Genomic DNA, 17337 nt, shown 5'->3' with positions numbered 1-17337 from the left:
AAAGGAGACTTAGAAAGGTCACTTGGATGCATGCCTTGTACCACCGAGGTATATGTACATAGACTGCAGAGTGCAGAGTGTAGGGAGTACAACATACGGAGTATCCAGTATGTTGTATGTATGGAATAAACTATCCCTATAGAACCTGAACGTGCAGGTCTTGGCATATGTACATACATAATGTAGTAGCCTCCCAAAGTTCTTTCTTTTCAAGTCTTTGGACTTTTCCAAGGCCCTTGCTTGATGTAAGATGTATATCCAACCTCGGAAAGGTTACACTCCGGGGGTTGCAACCTTGTCAAAACAAATGACATGACACCTTTCGATCTAGATAATCCTAAAAGGGAAATCTCAGCTAACCTCCTCGGCAAAGATAAAAAGATATGTCAGTGGATGGATTTTAATAACGGGAGTGTGCCGCTGGGGAGCGGGAATCCCGTCGGGACAATCCCGTTGAGGCCTCGATATTTGACCAAAACATTTATTATATAAGTGGATGGATTCCTATATGTATATTATTATCACACTTCTGAACAAAAGTCTTCTATCTTTCACATTGATTATATATCGACTTATCCTCATGTTGTCTCTAAATGGGAAAGTCGCCCTCATCACTGGCCTCGGTCAAACCCAATCCGAAGGCTGGGGAATTGGTGCTGCTATCGCCGTTCTCCTAGCTCGACAAGGTGCGAAGATCTTCGGTGGCAATCGTACGCTCGCTTCGACTGTTTCCACTAAAGAGGCTATTGAGACCGAGGGAGGAATTTGTGACGTCGTGGAAACAAACGTGACATCGTCTACATCAACCAAGGCCCTGGTGGAAGCTTGTATGGCTAGACACGGACGCATTGACATCCTGATAAACAACGTCGGGAGGTCAGAGCCAGGATGTCCTGCTACAATGACGGAGGAAGTTTGGGATTCCCAGGTGGATCTTAATCTCAAGAGTGTGTTTTTGATGTGTCAACACGTTCTACCGATAATGGAGCAGCAAGGCAGTGGTGCAGTGGTGAGCGTTGCCAGCATCGCCGGGTTGAGGTACATTGGAAAACCTCAGGTTGGATACTCCGCGACGAAGGCTGCCATCATTCAGTTGATGAAAACAACGGCTGTCATCTATGCACCCAAGGGTGTGCGTCTAAACACGGTTGTTCCTGGGCTTATGGACACCCCGTACACAAAATGTATGGTGTCCCGATATGCGGATGGTCAAGCGGAAAGATATATGGAGATGCGTCATGCGCAAGTTCCAATGGGGAAAATGGGCAACGCGTGGGATGTTGCAAATGCTACGCTTTTCCTGGTTAGTGACGAGGCGCAGTATATCACTGGTCAAGAACTCATCGTAGATGGTGGCATAACGTCTTCAACGGGGAGGACATGATTGGAAATAAAGGTTCCTAGGTAGAACTGGTAGAATTGCGAGGAGATGTTCTAAAATCGGAACAATATATATGTGTATGTATATGTACAACATCCTTGGAATAAGGCTTCAGCTCTTAGGTTCACGATTCTCCTTGGAGACAGGCAGGAACTTTGTGTGCGAACCCTTCGAAACCAAGGGACCCACTTCATCGTCGACGACTCGGGAAATTTTGACGGACGTGAAGGCCATTGACTTCCCCACCCGATCAGCAACGGCAGAAATATCCAGGGTATCTCCGACGGTGGCAGTTGACAGATACGTAACGTGAATATCAATGCTTGCACCTGTTCTCTCATATCCATGTGTGGCTATCGACATGCCCCCAGCCCAATCGATGATGGCGGCAGAGACAGCCCCGTGAATGGTACCCCTGGAATTGACATGTTCCGCTGTGAGCTTAAGTCGGGCCTGCATCTGGCCACGAGTTGCACTAATAATATCAACATCGGGTAGAAGAAGGCGATAGATAGGGCTGTCATTTTTGGTTCGCTCCCAAACCCCGCGCACATGCTCCAATTCGGTAGTATCCATAGTGGGTGATCACTGGGAAAGAAATTTGGGAGAATGAGGATAAGGCGAAAAACACAAGATAGAAAATTGTACTCCGTAGGGAATGGGGAATGGGGATTTGCGTTGAAGTCTTAAAGTCTGAGTCGGAGGGGCCGAGAGCGGAATGTGCCGCCTTTGCAACGGGGTCGATCCGAAAGGGAAACTGGGAAAACATAGTATCTCGGAAGGATATCTTACTACGTAGGATGTATATATTGCTTTGACCATTAGTGTCCCTATATGATTAAATTAAGAAGATATGCTCCAGATTTGATATCGATTTGGTATAATCACCTACATAAAATTCTATTTTGTTCAAGTAAGTAGCTCGCAACATTCATTGGCAGGCGATGACATGGTCATACGTATGAGAAAGATATCGAATATCATCAAATATACATCACAAAAGTCCTAAATCCACATTTGTAATGTACGTTGTAGATGAAGGTTAGAAATGGAGATGGGCGGTGAATCTGGTGATGATTGCAGAAAAAGGGGAGGCATCAACATCAACAACACCAACACCAACCCTTCGTCATTTCGCAAAATGGAGAGCTCAGCAAGGACGTTCAATTCGCCCTTGGAGGCCAAGCAGCCCTTCCCTCCCTTATTGACCGAAGACCTTATATCCCCGGAAGAACCGCAAGAGAGTTATGAAGACGAGAGTATCACCTCCCCCGGATATGAGGAGATTGAGGTGGAAGACGATGCAGATTTCCAGTCGCACTACTCGCTAGAGCATCAATCATTCTCTGATACAGACTCCGATGATTCTTCTAATATTGAGCGGAATCATCCGTTTCGCCAATCCTCCAGCTCTCTCCATGGCCCCAATGCATTTGCGCCTCCGTTCTATAATCGTCCACCCACCCCTCTACCGCCCTCTCCCTCCCTCACTTCTCTTCTTCGGCCTCCCTTCTCGACTACTACATCACGCCCAACTACCCCGGACAGTTCCGATGTAGAGACTCCTAACGATACCGAGGCGGCAGTCGCCAAGTCAGCTCGTCGCGCAACCACTGTTCCGCGCGCCAGTCCCAAGGTTCCTACCTATGAATACTATGGCTTTGTGTTATACCTAGCTTCATCATTGGCTTTTTGTAAGTCGCATGGAAAATTGCCGGCTCAATCTCTTGTAGTCTCCCGCATACTCACCGGACCAACTTTAGTGTTTTATCTCCTATGGTCTTATCTCCCATCACCATTCCTTCACCAGCTAGGCATCTACTATTATCCCAACCGTTGGTGGTCGCTGGCGATCCCCGCATGGTTGGTGATGCTACTTATCTACATTTATGCTGCGCTCGCCACCTATAATACAGGCTACCTTACTTTGCCCATGCACAGCATCGAGAACATTGTTGATGAGGTTGCGAATGTATCGGTGATTGATGGGAAGGCGCGGAGACGTCCCGGTGGTGCTACCAAGATGAAGCCCGGTGCCACATCCTATCAGATCATGGGGCCTCAAAATCGCAAGGTCAATTGGCGAGAAATTTGGAGTGAGGGAACCGACGCCGTCATGGACGTGCCGGTAGGGGGCGTCTGTGAGGTTTTGTATGGCCAGGATCGAGAGGAAGACTTTGATTATCCGGCTGCAGACTCATAGCTTCTCGGTTTAATCGATTTTACCAATTCAGGCTGATAACTCCAAAATATTGATTTCAGTGTTCCTGTTTACTTCTGGGATGCGGCAATGACGTCGCGCTATAAACCCGAATATCACGTGATGGGGAGATCGGGGGTCTGGCCGCCTTCCGCCTTGCTACTCATATCACCCAAACTGTGGACATCGAAAACGGCCATTACTGTCCACTGGTCGAAAGAATAATCTCATAATGTCAGCCAAACAGCCCTCGACCCCACCTTCGCAGTCCAAGGGCTCGGGGGCAGGACAGCTTTCCCGCGCTCCTATCACTCCAGAACAACAACGAAGAATGGTGAGTTCCTTCCAAGCTTGCGACATAGTCAATCAAAACTAACCAGTCCTGCTGATAGGAAATTAATCGCATGAAAGCCAAAGCTCTTCGGGAGAAACGTGAAGCCGAACTATCCCAAGCCGCTCCAAATACCTCCCAGCCTGCAACAGGCGCCAAGCGCTCGTTCACCTCGATGGCGGCATCCAATCAGCCTGCTAATATGCGTGATGCATCTTCTTCAAATCGCCCACTGGACTCGATCAAGCCAGCCCGAAACTTCACAAGCTACGTCGACTACGATTTTAGCAAGATGACTGACACGAAGGGTGGATTTTTAACACAAGAGGATGACCCGTTCAACAAACAACTGCACGTGCCGGATGGTAAAGAAATGCAAATGCCAGCACATATGACGCAGAAGGAATGGGAACGCCATCAGATACTCCAATCACTAAAGCGAAACCGGGAGGGGCCTTTTGAACCGGGTCTAAGTGTCCTAGATGATAAAAGCAAGCAGAAGACATGTCGTGAATGTGGCAGTCTCGAAATTGATTGGAAATGGGAAGAAGAACTAAAGTGTTGCATCTGTCATGCTTGCAAGGAGAAGCACCCAGAGAAATACAGTTTGTTGACCAAGACGGAAGCCAAAGAGGACTATCTCTTGACCGATCGTGAGTACCTAATTGTCAGCTATGAAAAGAGAGAGGTGCTAATCAGCCTGCGGACAGCCGAACTCCGAGACGAAGAACTCCTTCCACGGCTCGAGCGTCCGAATCCACACAAGTCTACATGGAACAGCATGATGTTGTATCTACGGTACCAGGTCGAAGAATACGCATTTTCGGACAAGAAATGGGGCTCAACGGAGGCGCTGGATGCTGAGTTCGAGCGGCGAGAAAATGACAAGAAACGGCGACGGGAGGCCAAATTCAAAACGAAGCTGCAGGAGCTAAAGAAACGCACACGTGTAGAGGCCTACCGACGCAATCGTCAAGGTGCTTCGGGCGGAGATTTTGGCGACGATCTCGGTTCTGGGCGGAAGCATGTTCATCAATGGGGCCGATCCATTGATAATCCAGAAACTGGAATTGGTGTTAAGACGTGTATAGAATGTGGGATGGAGGTGGAGGAACTTGAGTTCTAGATCAGGAGAATGTACCATAGCATGATTAATTAATTGTATGAGACCACGAGCCAATTTAGCCTTTGCATTGAAAAAGTTATTCGAATGAGTCTTTATGAGAGACGTTCGTCGTTCGTTGAATTATAGTTATTCCATTCTCCTGCTGTCGGAGTATAAAACGTTACATACACCTAGAGTAGCCGAAATATATCGTTCTAATTGGGGAATGACAAGAGTGAATTAGCAATCAAACTCGATATCAATGTCAACTCTAGCTGAGTATTTTATACACATCCCACAATTGTAACATTCAAGTCTATGGTGCATCTATGCTGTGGAGTAGTTATATACTTCAACGTTGTAGTGAACTCCATGGGTCATATAGTTGGAGCCTGAGGATTTAAGCATTAACAATCTTTTCAACTTTGCTAGTTACATTTGCAGAACTCAGCCTTTGATTGTTCTTATGGAATTGATTGAATCTTCTCTCACATCAAAACTTCTCTCCTGTCCATCTTTCATACGAAAACCCTCCAAATCCATCCAATTGCTTACCAAATTATCATACCTCCAGGGCTGGAACTAGCGTGCAGGCCAATCTTCTCTATCTAGAAGGCGGTCAGCGGCCCCCCGAGGCCATCTTCACCATAACAAAAGATCAGTGAAGGCACATTCTCATCCTCGTAACTCTCCTATCATTGTCCGACCTTGCTCCTCTCCTTTGGATCTTCCTCCATAGGTCACCTCATTCACAGGTTGACTCGGTGTGGAACGTGGTTCCTTGCCGTCGCCATTAGGGGGACTTGGTTCGCTTACTGCGGATACGATTTACCGGGGTCAGGAGAAATCAAAGCTCGCACCTTACACGTCACTTGATTTACTACTGGCCTGATTTTACCCTTGGTACCTTCTGCAGTGCTCTGACCCTTCTGAGCCTCGACCCGTCCTGTGTCTGTTCATGTCCTGGCAGTCTCCATCAGCCATGGCTGGGATCGGAGGAATGCCCGGCGCCATGGATGGTTCGAATGGCCCACAGGGGACGGAATACACATTACAGGGTGAGCATAGATCCATTTTGATTTTGGGAATGCCATTGACTGATAACCGCTTCTAGGTGTAATGCGCTTCCTACAGACAGAATGGCACCGACATGAGCGCGACCGCAATGCATGGGAGATTGAACGGGCAGAGATGAAGTCTCGCATTGGTCGATTGGAAGGTGATTTGCGCACGAGTAAGCGCTTACATGAGTCCCTTGGGAAGCATGTTCGGTTGATGGAGACCGCCCTAAAGAGAGAGAGGGAGAAGGTCAAGAAGCTTTCCAACAACGAAAAGTCCGAAGACTCTAAAGATCCCAAAGATACTGCGCGTGAAAGTGTCAACTTCCTAAAAGGTATGTGACTCGCAATTGTATGCCAGCACGCGACGTGGGAATATTAACTGAGTTATTCACCAGCGCATCGACCCAAGCCGAGCACGGATCATGACAATGACGAAGAACCCGACAACGAAAACCAGCATGAGGGTCAAATTGAGGACATGGACAAAGTCCGAACATATTTGTCGAAAGCTTCCCACGAGATTGCCTACCATGTGATCCCCGCCTCCCACCCGCCACCTGACATGAACGACTCCGACATGTCAGGTCAGCTTTATGGCAATTCGCAGCTGTCGCAACAGAACCTGGAGGAGGCTTATCTTCAACAGCAACGTCAGAAGGCGAATCACGTTATGGCACGTGAAATGGCCTTACAAAAACAACAACCGATGTCCAATCACTATTCTGAAAATGCCATGGCTCGTGCTCAAAATCAGTATCTTTCTCGGGACGGCATGGATCGACGGTCAATAGACCCGCAGCAAGCTCCCATCGCAGCAAATGAAAATCGAACCCAAGTATACGAACAGGGCATAGTGGAAGATCGCCCAAACCAGGCATACGACGCCCAGGGCCCTCGAGTGGTCGTCAAGGAAGATGTGGGTCTGCAAAACTTGACGGAGGAAAGAACAGAGGATGTGGATGGGTGGAATTTTGACGAACCGGCGGAGCAGGAACTCGTGGTCACTGAAACCGTCCCGCCTCATCGCCCGGATACCGATGCTTTCCCAAATGCCAACTTTATGCACTCTGAGTCGACCAAGGGCGGATCTCTTCCCCACCGAAGGAAGAGTTTGGAATCAAGGCGTAAGAGTGATGGTGCAGTAAATACCCGGGAAACGGGTGCGACCTCCGGACAACAGCAAGATTCCAACTTCCAAGTCCGGTTTGAGCTGCGTGGCCACTTGGATGTGATTCGATCTGTCATCTTCACCGGTGGTAGCCCGGAGAATCCCGAAATTTGCACTTGCAGCGACGATGGAACGATCAAGAGATGGACTATCCCGGGTACTTCTGGTGGCTCCGGAGCTGGTTCTAGTCGTGGCTCAGACGTTATAAGCACCTTTACTCATCGCGGACACGAAGGCGCTGTGACTTCTCTTGCTGCCTGCTCACCGTCTCAGAACATCTCCAATGGCGGCCGTGCATTGGGTAAAGGGTTGGTGTTTTCAGGTGGCCAGGATGGCAGCGTGCGCTTATGGGAACCTGAGCGGATTGATCCCAAGGCCACTTTCCACGAGCATAAAGATGCAGTCTGGGGACTCTGCGTTCTTCCTGGGACCATGGGATCTGTCTTTGGCGACTTAAGTAGCCAATATGGTGGATCGGATCGTATCCTTCTGGCCTCCGGCGCAGCAGATGGTTACGTCCTTATTTGGGCCATCGGTGCCGCACCTCCGACTGGAAATCGCCGTCAAGGTACTCGCCAGCGGGCGAACTCAAATTCGATGCCCTCCGGTTCCAACATCCCAACCTTGCCTCAACCTAGTGTTGCCACAACCCCGGCTTTCCATTACACTATTGTTCATCGCATCCCCCGCCCAAACTCTCCTTCCCCAACATGCATCAGCCCCTTGTCTCTTGCCGGCGTCAACTTTGTCGTCTCCTACTCGGATGCCTCTATCATTGTCTACGACACGCGGACCGGCGAAGAAATTGCGAGTATGGCCAGTCTCGAGACATATGATGGCACGCCAGCTACTGGGGTGAACTCAGTCGTCGCCACGACCGTCGGATTTGATGGAACAGTCAATCTTGATCCCAATCGCGCGATTGCCGAAGAAGAAGAAGTGGTTCATGGAGCTACTGGATCAAGCAGCGTCGAGGGTGTAATAATCAGTGGTTACGAGGACCGATACATCCGATTCTTTGATGCCAATAGTGGTAGGTGACACCTAAAGGGATTTGCTGTCTCCCATAATACGCTAACATTTGATACAGGCCAATGTACATACACAATGCTTGCTCATCCTGCTGCGATAGCCTCACTATCATTATCACCGGATGGACGTGAGCTCGTTTCGGCTGGTCATGATGCAAGCTTGCGATTCTGGAACCTCGAGAAGCGCAGCTGTACCCAGGAGGTGACCCACTTCCGGCTGATGCGTGGCGAAGGAGTCTGTGCCGTGGTATGGAGCCGTGATGGCCACTGGGTCGCTGGTGGTGGTGGAGACGGCGTGGTCAAAGTCTGCTCCCGATGATTGAAACGATGGAATGAAAACCCTTGTATGATTCTTTTTGCGTTATACCTGTGTGTGTATCTCTTCGCGTTTGCTCGTCGTTTTCTGTACGATCCTATGAACTGGATGAGCGATTGGCCGGACCATTTCTTCCGAGCATTTGCAACGGTGTTCGCCGACGCTGTGTGGTCTATGATACTCTCCTACGTGATTTTGCTTTCTTTTCATTTCTTTTTTCAACATGTGTACTTTTTACTTCGCTGATAACATGTTCGACAAAGATTCCCTGGCGTGCGTGTATGTTTTCTTCCCTTCAACTGTTTCGGTACATGCTCTACTTTCTATGGGAGCTAGAACATATCTTGTTCGAATACTGTTCCATTTGCTCTTGTGATAGGGTCTTGATTGGGGTTCAAAGGCACTCCTTTGGAATGATCCCAATATTTGACGTATCAGTTGCTTCGTGTGGATGTTTCCCCCCGTTCTGCTTGAATACGCCCATGTAGATTGCGCCTTGGGCAGTGATAGCTCATGTTGTGTGTATAACATCTGAATCCATGCCATTCATTGAGCAAATTCGGCCTTGTTAGACTATCATAGACAAGAGACATATGCGAAACAACTGAAACAAATACAGATATTATTCGATACTGACATTATCTCCCTAGGCTGTCGTGGAGGTATACTCTACTTGGTAGAGCTCCATGCCTCCTTGAACACCACTCTCAATCGTTTTGCTTCTTCCTCATCCTTCAATCGCTGCTCGAGATAGCCTTGCAGGTCATCCCAGAAAGCCTCTGTATGCAACACCTCCTCACCACTCGGACCTATAGCAGGCTTGGGTGGTGATTCATCCCGCTTCTCTGTAATCTCCGGTTGAGTCACTGTAGATTCAACCACCTGGGCGCCACCGATGATCATTACTCCGATCTCGACTTCTTTACCCCCCGCCATAATCGCGGGCTCATCTGCCAATAGTTCGGCCAATGTCTTCCCGGTTCCAGTCACTGGCTTGCGCTTGTATAAGATCTTAATCTTGTCTAGCGAAACTTGGCCTCCCTGCGCATCGGTGACGCGCACTTGTACAGCATCCCGGATGTCTTGTAGAGAGGTTGTAGAGAGAGGGGCATTGGAGATCAGGAATTCCAGAGCAGGGTTGCGGGCAGACTTGACACGGACAGTGATTGATTTGGATGCGCCTGGTGCCTGTGTTGACCTCACTTTTTTGGGCATCGGAGGGTGCGGGGCTGAAAGGCGGGGGAGGGTGTACTATCATTTTTGGAAAGCATGTCAGACTGATCTTCATCGGCGAGTCAAGCTAGTCATTGTTCGCATCAAGACTCACGGGAACACGTAGTCCAATTTGCTCTGGGTCGAAGACATGATCAGCGCGAAGCTTGATCGGCCGTGAGTCCAGCGTGGACAGAAATGATTTGGTGAAAGTCAGCTCCGACATGATGAGCAATTTAAATTAGGTGTCGAAGATTCTCAAGGCGAATAATGAGAAAGAGAGAGAAAGGAAATCCAAGGCGATAGTTGTTGGCGTAGTGGAGATCTGGACCTGGGGTTTTACTTTGAGGTCGATAAGACAACGGACACCTGAAATATAAGGCGACATACAAACAAGCACCTGGGTACACCGCCTTTCATAACATTTGTACTGCTGGCAGTCACCGCCCGAAGAGAAAAAAAAAAAGACGGAAAGAAATTACAAGCTCCCCCAGAAAGCAAACACAATTAACGTCCCCATACACACCACTTTTTCACAATGGGTGTCGGTCGTCGTATGAAGAAGCAGGGCCCTCCGGCCCCGCTCGATGAGTCAAAGATCACAATGCTTAAGAAACGCAAGGCTGGTGGGGCTGAGGCGCCTCCGAAGCCTGCACCAGCAAAGCGTCGCAGATCTGATGCCGATGAGGCTATCTCCAAGAAGGAAGCCCCCAAGAAGAAGAAGGTCAATGGTGCTGCTCCCAAGGCCGATTCCAAGGAACCCAAGAAGCAGCCGTCGGTTACAAAGAAGGCCGTGCCGGTGCCTATGTCTGATGATGATGAGGATATGGAGGATGACGATGAGTTCGGTGATCTCGATGGGGTCAGTGAAGGCTCAATAGATAGCGATGATCAGGTTGAGGGACTGTCGGACCTAGAGGATGATAACTCAGTTGTCGATTCTGATGAGGAGGGTCACACCCGTGGAGCCATGTTCTCCGACGACGAGGACTCCGATGCTGAAGAGAGATTGACCGCCGCAAACATCGAGGGTCTGTCGCGGAAGTTGGATGCTGAACAACAAGAGGAGGAGGAAGCCGCCGAGCAGGAACTGCAGGAAGCCGCCCTCCAGACCAACATTGCTGCACCCGATGTGTTCGCCGACCAAACCCAGCAGGGACTCGCCCCCGATCTGCAGCTTCTTCGCCAGCGCATCACAGACACCATTCGAATCCTGGGTGACCTGAAGACCCTCGGCCTGCCTGGTAAGTCGCGCACCGACTATATCGATCTCCTGCTCGACGATATCTGCACATACTACGGCTACACTCGATTCTTGGCTGAGAAGCTGTTCAACCTGTTTACTCCTAGGGAGGCCTTTGCCTTCTTCGAAGCCAACGAGACTCCTCGCCCTGTCGTTATCCGTACCAATACTCTGCGCACCAACCGCCGATCTCTCGCCCAGGCCCTCATCAACCGTGGTGTTGTCCTCGAGCCCGTTGGCAAATGGTCCAAGGTAGGCCTGCAAGTTTTCGAGTCTCCGGTTCCCCTGGGTGCCACCCCAGAGTACTTGGCCGGTCACTACATTCTCCAGGCTGCTTCTTCTTTCCTTCCCGTCATGGCTCTCGCTCCCCAGCCTAACGAGCGTGTCCTTGATATGGCCTCTGCCCCCGGTGGTAAGACAACATACATGTCCGCCCTGATGCGCAATACTGGCTGTGTCGTCGCAAACGATGCCAGTAAGCCCCGTGCCAAGGGTTTGATTGGTAACATTCACCGTCTCGGCTGCAAGAACACCATTGTGACGAACATGGATGCTCGCACTGCGTTCCCCAAGGCCATGGGTGGCTTCGATCGTGTTTTGCTCGATGCCCCTTGCACCGGTACCGGCGTTATCTCGAAGGATCCCGGGGTCAAGACCTCCAAGAACGAGCGTGATTTCCTCGCCATTCCCCACATGCAACGCCAGCTTCTTTTGGCTGCCATTGATTCCGTTGATCACGCCTCTAAGACCGGTGGATACGTTGTCTACTCAACTTGCAGTGTGACAGTCGAAGAGAACGAGGCCGTTGTGCAGTATGTGCTTCGCAAGCGTCCCAATGTCAAGATCGTGGACACCGGTCTTGGTAACTTCGGTAGCCCTGGATTCCTCAGCTATATGGGCAAGACTTTCGATCCTAAGATGGCGCTCACCCGCCGTTACTTCCCTCACCGCGAGAACGTTGACGGTTTCTATGTCTGCAAGCTCAAGAAGACTGCCGTGACCCCCGTGGCCAAGTCGGACGACAGTGAACCACGTTCCAAGGGTTCCAAGAAGGCTCGCAGTGCTTCCTCGGCTGCCTCCACGGATGACGAGTCCATTGACAGAACCCCGATTGTCGATGAGAACGGACACGCCGCTGATTTCGAGGGTGGTGCGTTCAGCTCATTTGAGGATCCTGAGGATGTTGAGCGCATTGCTCGGGCTGAGCGCAACCGTATTCGTCGCAAGGGTCTCAACCCCAAGGGTGTTCTGAACAAGCCCAAGAAGAGCAAGGTAGAGGTGTCAGAGAAGACAGGCGAAACGGCGGCACCAAGCCAGGAAGAAGAGACTAAGGCTGTTGCCTCGAAGAAGACCGTGGTTAAGGAAGACAAGAAGCCTGTTACCAAGGCCAAGGAAGAGAAGAAGCCGGTGACCACTGAAAAGGAAGCGAAGAAGACCGTGGCCAAGGGCAAGGTCGAGAAGAAGGATAAGAAGTCGGCCAAGAAGGCCAGCAAATGATCAATGACTTGACCATTCATCTCGTTTTGTGTATAATTCTTCGTTTTTCGTTCTTCGGGCAAGTCAAAAGCATCATGTATTAGGTCCGGGACCCGGCGCATTGGATATACCTTTTGTTCAAATAAGATCAAACTGTGTTTCAAAAAGAAATAAAAAAAAAGAGTAAAAGACAATTTGATGTAATGGCTGTGCTAAATTAAAGAGATTTAAATTATCCAAGTCCTACATCGTCAAGTATAGAGGTCATTTAGGAACTGTTCTTGTGTATCAACATCAGTGGTGGTGTATATGTATAACTAAAATGAAAGTAGATAAAACCAAATCGCATCACTCCCCAACATCCCAGATCACCATTCGCTAAAATCAATAGATGTTAATGCTCAAAAATTCAAAACCAAGTCGGGAACATCCCGTCTATACTCTAACAGAGATACTAGATACCACTCTATGCCCGATATATTTTAATCACCTTCTTGACCTCTTTACGGCACATCGGACACAGGCTCACGAGGTTCGCACAAGTCACACAGGAACACAGGTGACCACACTCGGCGAAGACTGCATCCATTTCCTCGGTGTAACAGATTTGGCACAGATCCAACTCTGCGTCGGCCACCTCCCAGTAGCTGATGCCCTTGCCGTGGCGTTTGCCATCCTTGAAGCCACCGACATACTTGTTGCCTGTCGTCTTTTCAACATAGGTACCTTGTCCATGGCATACATCTTCGACCCAGTCACCGTCGTATGAGTCGCCGGTGGGGTAAGTTAGTTTGCCTTGGCCGTGGCGTCGGCCAAAGACGAAGTCTCCTTCGTACATCATGCCTGTGCTCGAGATGTGCTTGCCTCTACCATGGTGATAGCCCTTGAGGAAGCAACCACTATAGTAGTCATTTGTGAAGGTGGCTTCAATGGTCTTAGTGCCGGTGAAACCTTGGATTGGATGGCCGCGAGAATCGGCCCACAGGTACTGAACCAGACGGTCAGGACTGGTGAACAACCCAGATGAAGCAAGTTGAGTACGCCTGTGTTTGTGTTAGAACCAAAGAACTAGCCTTGAAAAACCAGATATGTGTACTTACTTGTCCTTGGTCAACTTATCTCCGACGATGAAACATGCTCCGTGCGGAGCCACCACATCATCGAAACTGTCAGCCGGCGACACCGCGGTAACAGTAGCACCATCGACTCGTTTCCACATGAGGAAGTCTTGGCGAAGAGGCCGTTGTAAGTGGCGTCGGATGGACGCTTTGACGTTGGAATCAAGCTTGGAGAAGAATGACCCCACGGTACGAAGCACTTGATTGTCTGCGTCGAACATTTGAATGAAGTAGTATGTATGGCCAACAGGCAACTTGACCACGGATTGGGTCTGTTCTTGAGGAGCCACTCCTGGTGTAGAAGACTCAACTTCGGAAGGTGATACAGGAGCGGAGCTTGTCGCTTCTTCTGTTGATGGACTTGCCGCAACAGCAGCCGTGGCTTGTTGATCATGAGCAGTGACAGCAGCTAGCACCACTTCCTGTGATGGCCTTCCAGTGGCAAAAGCATCATTCTCTAGAGATGATGTGGCTAATGGAAGCAGCGATCTATCATCGATGACAGAGTTGATGGTATTTGAAGCAGCAGGACTTTCATGGGGAGCATTTCCAGATGAGCTAGCCACGGCATCTCCTTCAGCCACAGATGTCACATTTTCAGGAGCCCCATGGATCAAGTTCTCGACGACCAAGTCATCCGGCTTATCCTCTGAAGTTATGGCTGCGGGAGGGTCTGGGATGGCAAAGAATTGAGCGTCCTCTGCGGGAGATTAGCGGGGTGATCCTTAGGCATAAAGGAGAAGAAATAACGTACCCTCCGAGATGGTTTCCATCCAGAACCGTATGGTGCTCAATGAAGGATCCAGTGGAACATTCAAATCCATAGTGCGATCAAACGCCAAGGATGATCCAGATTGAGCAAATGAATTACCAATCTGCCAGAAACGTACCCGCTCGGGACTAATGGGTTCAGTGGCCGAGGACTTCCATATAGCTATTCTTTTGCGTAGTTCTGCTAAGCGTGATGAGCGAGGCAGAGTCATATACATGGCACTGTTTGCCGCTTTGGCCTGTGCCATGAGATCGTAGGAGTCAAATAGGCTGGTGAGCTGGTCATATTGGGGAAGCGCATAAACCTCAACTTGAACATCATCCGCAGGCTTGTCACCAGTGTGGTACACGCCTGTTTCATAGTATTGCTTGAAGGTCTCAGACACTTCCCAAGGTCCTTGGGGACCAGGCAAAAGCTCCGATATCATATCGCCACGGATGTACATTGCCACGACAGGTACATCATGACCCTTCTTGTGATCCACAGCCTGGGAGGGATCGAGACCAAGGTGTGGACCCATGGCTGTTTTCTGGGTCAAGCACTCCACGCGGTTGTCACTGCCATCGTCAAAAGCTAGCCATGTGGTACCCGGACCTGCTGGGCGAAGGATACTAAAGAACTTGCCCGAGGTGCGGCGGCCACGATGAACAATATAACCATAAAGGACATACTTGCTACCCTGGCCATCAACTACCCACGGGGTCAGATCTAGTTCCTCATCCAGCTCTACTTTGTCATACCGCAGCTGCCAGCGTTTGGCCTTGTCTAGAGCATGGCGGCCAAACTCGACATGAAGAACCGATGGAAGCGACCATCGACCGGGCTTAGCACTTAGGTATCCACTAACGGCTTCGGAGGTAGACTTTGCTTGATCAACTGGCACGTAAAGACGTGAGTTGAAGTCAGTTGGCAGCATGTTCACAGGGACTTCGCCATCAGAAGACGGAGCATGTACGGCCGGACTGTCAAAGAGGCGAGCAAATTGTTTGCCGGCCTCCGTTCCCTTTAGTTCTAGCTCTAAGTTACGACGCAGACGCTCCCAAAATTCGGACACATCGCTCGAAAACTCATGCAGATTGCGCAAAGTGGTAGTCACGCCGTCCGTATCGACATAGCTCGGGGAGAGTGTCTGGCGGCGAAGCTGCCACAGAAGCCTTTGAAGAGCATCGCATAGGGGCTTCGGCCTAGCATCGGCATTGGTGAGATGTTCGAGTACGTCAATGCTTTGAATGATCTTGCAAAATGGAGCAATGTGCAGCCATGAGGCAAGCCCGGCTACCTCTGGGCTATGATTGATGATTGAGTCGCCCAGAGGTCGGTAACCGGTTAAGGCCATGCTATCCCAAGTTGGCTCGGAATCACTTGGGTGCCACCAAAGGGACTTGGTAGGGTCGTTCACTATACGAATATACGCGTCAAACGAGAGTGTGTCGTTGTTCAGGAGAGCACGATGTTGACCCCGCCGGCGTGAATGGATTTGGTCCCATGGGCCGTGGAAATATGTCCACCCCCAATCTAGGTTGTGAGTGTTGAATTGATGACATGAAGACTGCATCCACCCAGTGCGTGGCTCTTGAGGGTTGTATACAATGACACCGACCTGTGCAGGTACACGCCAAGAGTCCAGGGTTCCATGATCAGATTCGGGCGTGTTCCTGGCTGCAGGATATTGAGACTTGTAGGTCTCGAACCACGCTGCTGCGTCATCCGTGGCTGCAGTCTTTATTTGAATATCCGGGGTGCTATCATCCAGTGAGGCATCGGCTGGGCCTCGACGGACCGTAAATTCCGTCTCAGGAAGCTTGCCCTCTGGAGCGGGCATTGTGGTAGAACATTCGAGGTAGACACTCAATGCATTGACATTGTTCCCACGAGGGTAGAACTTGATTCGCCACCAATATCCCCCAACAAATGCCGGTGGGGAGCGAATGACTTTGTCACGATTAGGGTTCTCGGGGGTGCCCCGAACACCCTTGAAGGTCCACGTGAGACGGGCCTTTTCGGTGGGAATGTATTCGGGATCTCCTAGATCCCGAAAGAAGTTGGTTTCCCAATATTTGTCTGTCATAGGTTCAGTAAATACTAGATGTTTTGTAGTCTTATATAAGGTTGACACCTACGATCACTCGCACTGTAGTCCGAATCGCCGCCGTCGATCTCTTTCATCTCGTCCTCATCTGGGATGGTTGTGTCCTCTTCGTACTCTGCCCAATATGCATGTTCCAGCTCTTCCGAGGGCAGGGCTGGGGCGGGCTGAGGGGGTGAACGTGATGATTCGGGGGATTGGTTTGATGACTCGGTCTCTAGATTTGCCGTTCTCACCGTATCCTCCACTTCAGTCCCCGAGGTGGCCAGATTGGGCAAGGGATCCATGACTTTCTGACTTTCCAATTGGGAATCCCCCGAATAGTTTCAACGAAAGTGGTTGAACCAATATATAAGGCGTAGGTATACTCCTAATGTAAAGATTGATAAGGGCTTATCGGATAAGAAGAAGGTTGTGGAGATGGTGGAGAGAAGGGGTCCGGGAGGGGAGAAAGGAAGAGAAAACGAACAAATTAAGGGAAGAGAAGAAGAAGAAAAGAAGAAGAGAAGAACAAAAGTCGGAGGAAGAAAGGAAATCGAAAAAGAAAACGAAAAAGAAAAGAAAAAAAATAGAAAAAAATAGAAAAAGATAAGAAAAAAAAAAGAAAAGAAGGAAAAAAAAAAAAGACGAGTCCGGGGCGAGTGGGTCTTTTGTATAGACAGATGGTCCAGGGCTTACGGAGTAGTGAGTTAGGATTTACTACATACATGTATCTAGGTACTCCGTACCTACCGGACATATATGCATGTACTTAGGGTACCCCTTTATATATCTACTCCGTACTCCGTAGGTATATTCTAATATTCGACCTATACATCTATATTATACGTACTTCTC

The 17337-nt window shown here is 49.7% G+C and overlaps 7 protein-coding genes across 7 annotated transcripts; 4 read left to right on the top strand and 3 right to left on the bottom strand.

The window, feature by feature from the left end:
- Positions 1 to 580: 580 nt before the first annotated feature.
- On the top strand, positions 581 to 1384 carry PEX2_070760 (SDR family NAD(P)-dependent oxidoreductase; the record flags this gene model as incomplete). The annotated part of the gene is made up of 1 exon (XM_016744347.1): positions 581 to 1384. The coding sequence occupies one exon, from the start codon at positions 581 to 583 to the stop codon at positions 1382 to 1384; it is 804 nt and encodes a 267-aa protein (XP_016596914.1).
- Positions 1385 to 1492: 108 nt separating this feature from the next.
- Positions 1493 to 1957, bottom strand: PEX2_070750 (PaaI family thioesterase; the record flags this gene model as incomplete). Its single annotated transcript, XM_016744346.1, has 1 exon — positions 1493 to 1957. The coding sequence occupies one exon, from the start codon at positions 1955 to 1957 to the stop codon at positions 1493 to 1495; it is 465 nt and encodes a 154-aa protein (XP_016596913.1).
- Positions 1958 to 2522: 565 nt separating this feature from the next.
- Positions 2523 to 5038, top strand: rad14 (DNA repair protein RAD14; the record flags this gene model as incomplete). Its single annotated transcript, XM_016744345.1, has 4 exons — positions 2523 to 3075; positions 3145 to 3509; positions 3829 to 3915; positions 3974 to 5038. 4 exons carry the CDS (start codon positions 2523 to 2525, stop codon positions 5036 to 5038), a joined length of 2070 nt encoding a protein of 689 aa, XP_016596912.1.
- A 961-nt stretch (positions 5039 to 5999) lies between these two features.
- PEX2_070730 (cell differentiation and development protein Fsr1) lies at positions 6000 to 8596 on the top strand (the record flags this gene model as incomplete). The annotated part of the gene is made up of 4 exons (XM_016744344.1): positions 6000 to 6075; positions 6132 to 6410; positions 6474 to 8279; positions 8337 to 8596. The coding sequence occupies 4 exons, from the start codon at positions 6000 to 6002 to the stop codon at positions 8594 to 8596; spliced, it is 2421 nt and encodes an 806-aa protein (XP_016596911.1).
- A 666-nt stretch (positions 8597 to 9262) lies between these two features.
- Positions 9263 to 10031, bottom strand: PEX2_070720 (uncharacterized protein; the record flags this gene model as incomplete). The annotated part of the gene is made up of 2 exons (XM_016744343.1): positions 9263 to 9844; positions 9921 to 10031. The coding sequence occupies 2 exons, from the start codon at positions 10029 to 10031 to the stop codon at positions 9263 to 9265; spliced, it is 693 nt and encodes a 230-aa protein (XP_016596910.1).
- Positions 10032 to 10343: 312 nt separating this feature from the next.
- On the top strand, positions 10344 to 12545 carry PEX2_070710 (rRNA (cytosine-C5-)-methyltransferase NOP2; the record flags this gene model as incomplete). Its single annotated transcript, XM_016744342.1, has 1 exon — positions 10344 to 12545. One exon carries the CDS (start codon positions 10344 to 10346, stop codon positions 12543 to 12545), a length of 2202 nt encoding a protein of 733 aa, XP_016596909.1.
- A 445-nt stretch (positions 12546 to 12990) lies between these two features.
- On the bottom strand, positions 12991 to 16787 carry PEX2_070700 (putative MATH and UCH domain protein; the record flags this gene model as incomplete). The annotated part of the gene is made up of 4 exons (XM_016744341.1): positions 12991 to 13567; positions 13625 to 14342; positions 14397 to 16475; positions 16535 to 16787. The coding sequence occupies 4 exons, from the start codon at positions 16785 to 16787 to the stop codon at positions 12991 to 12993; spliced, it is 3627 nt and encodes a 1208-aa protein (XP_016596908.1).
- Positions 16788 to 17337: the final 550 nt, after the last annotated feature.

Source organism: Penicillium expansum (assembly GCF_000769745.1).
Source record: "Penicillium expansum strain MD-8 chromosome Unknown contig231, whole genome shotgun sequence".
Classification (NCBI taxonomy): Eukaryota; Fungi; Ascomycota; class Eurotiomycetes; order Eurotiales; family Aspergillaceae; genus Penicillium; species Penicillium expansum.
This window is presented reverse-complemented; position numbering and strand designations above follow the sequence as displayed.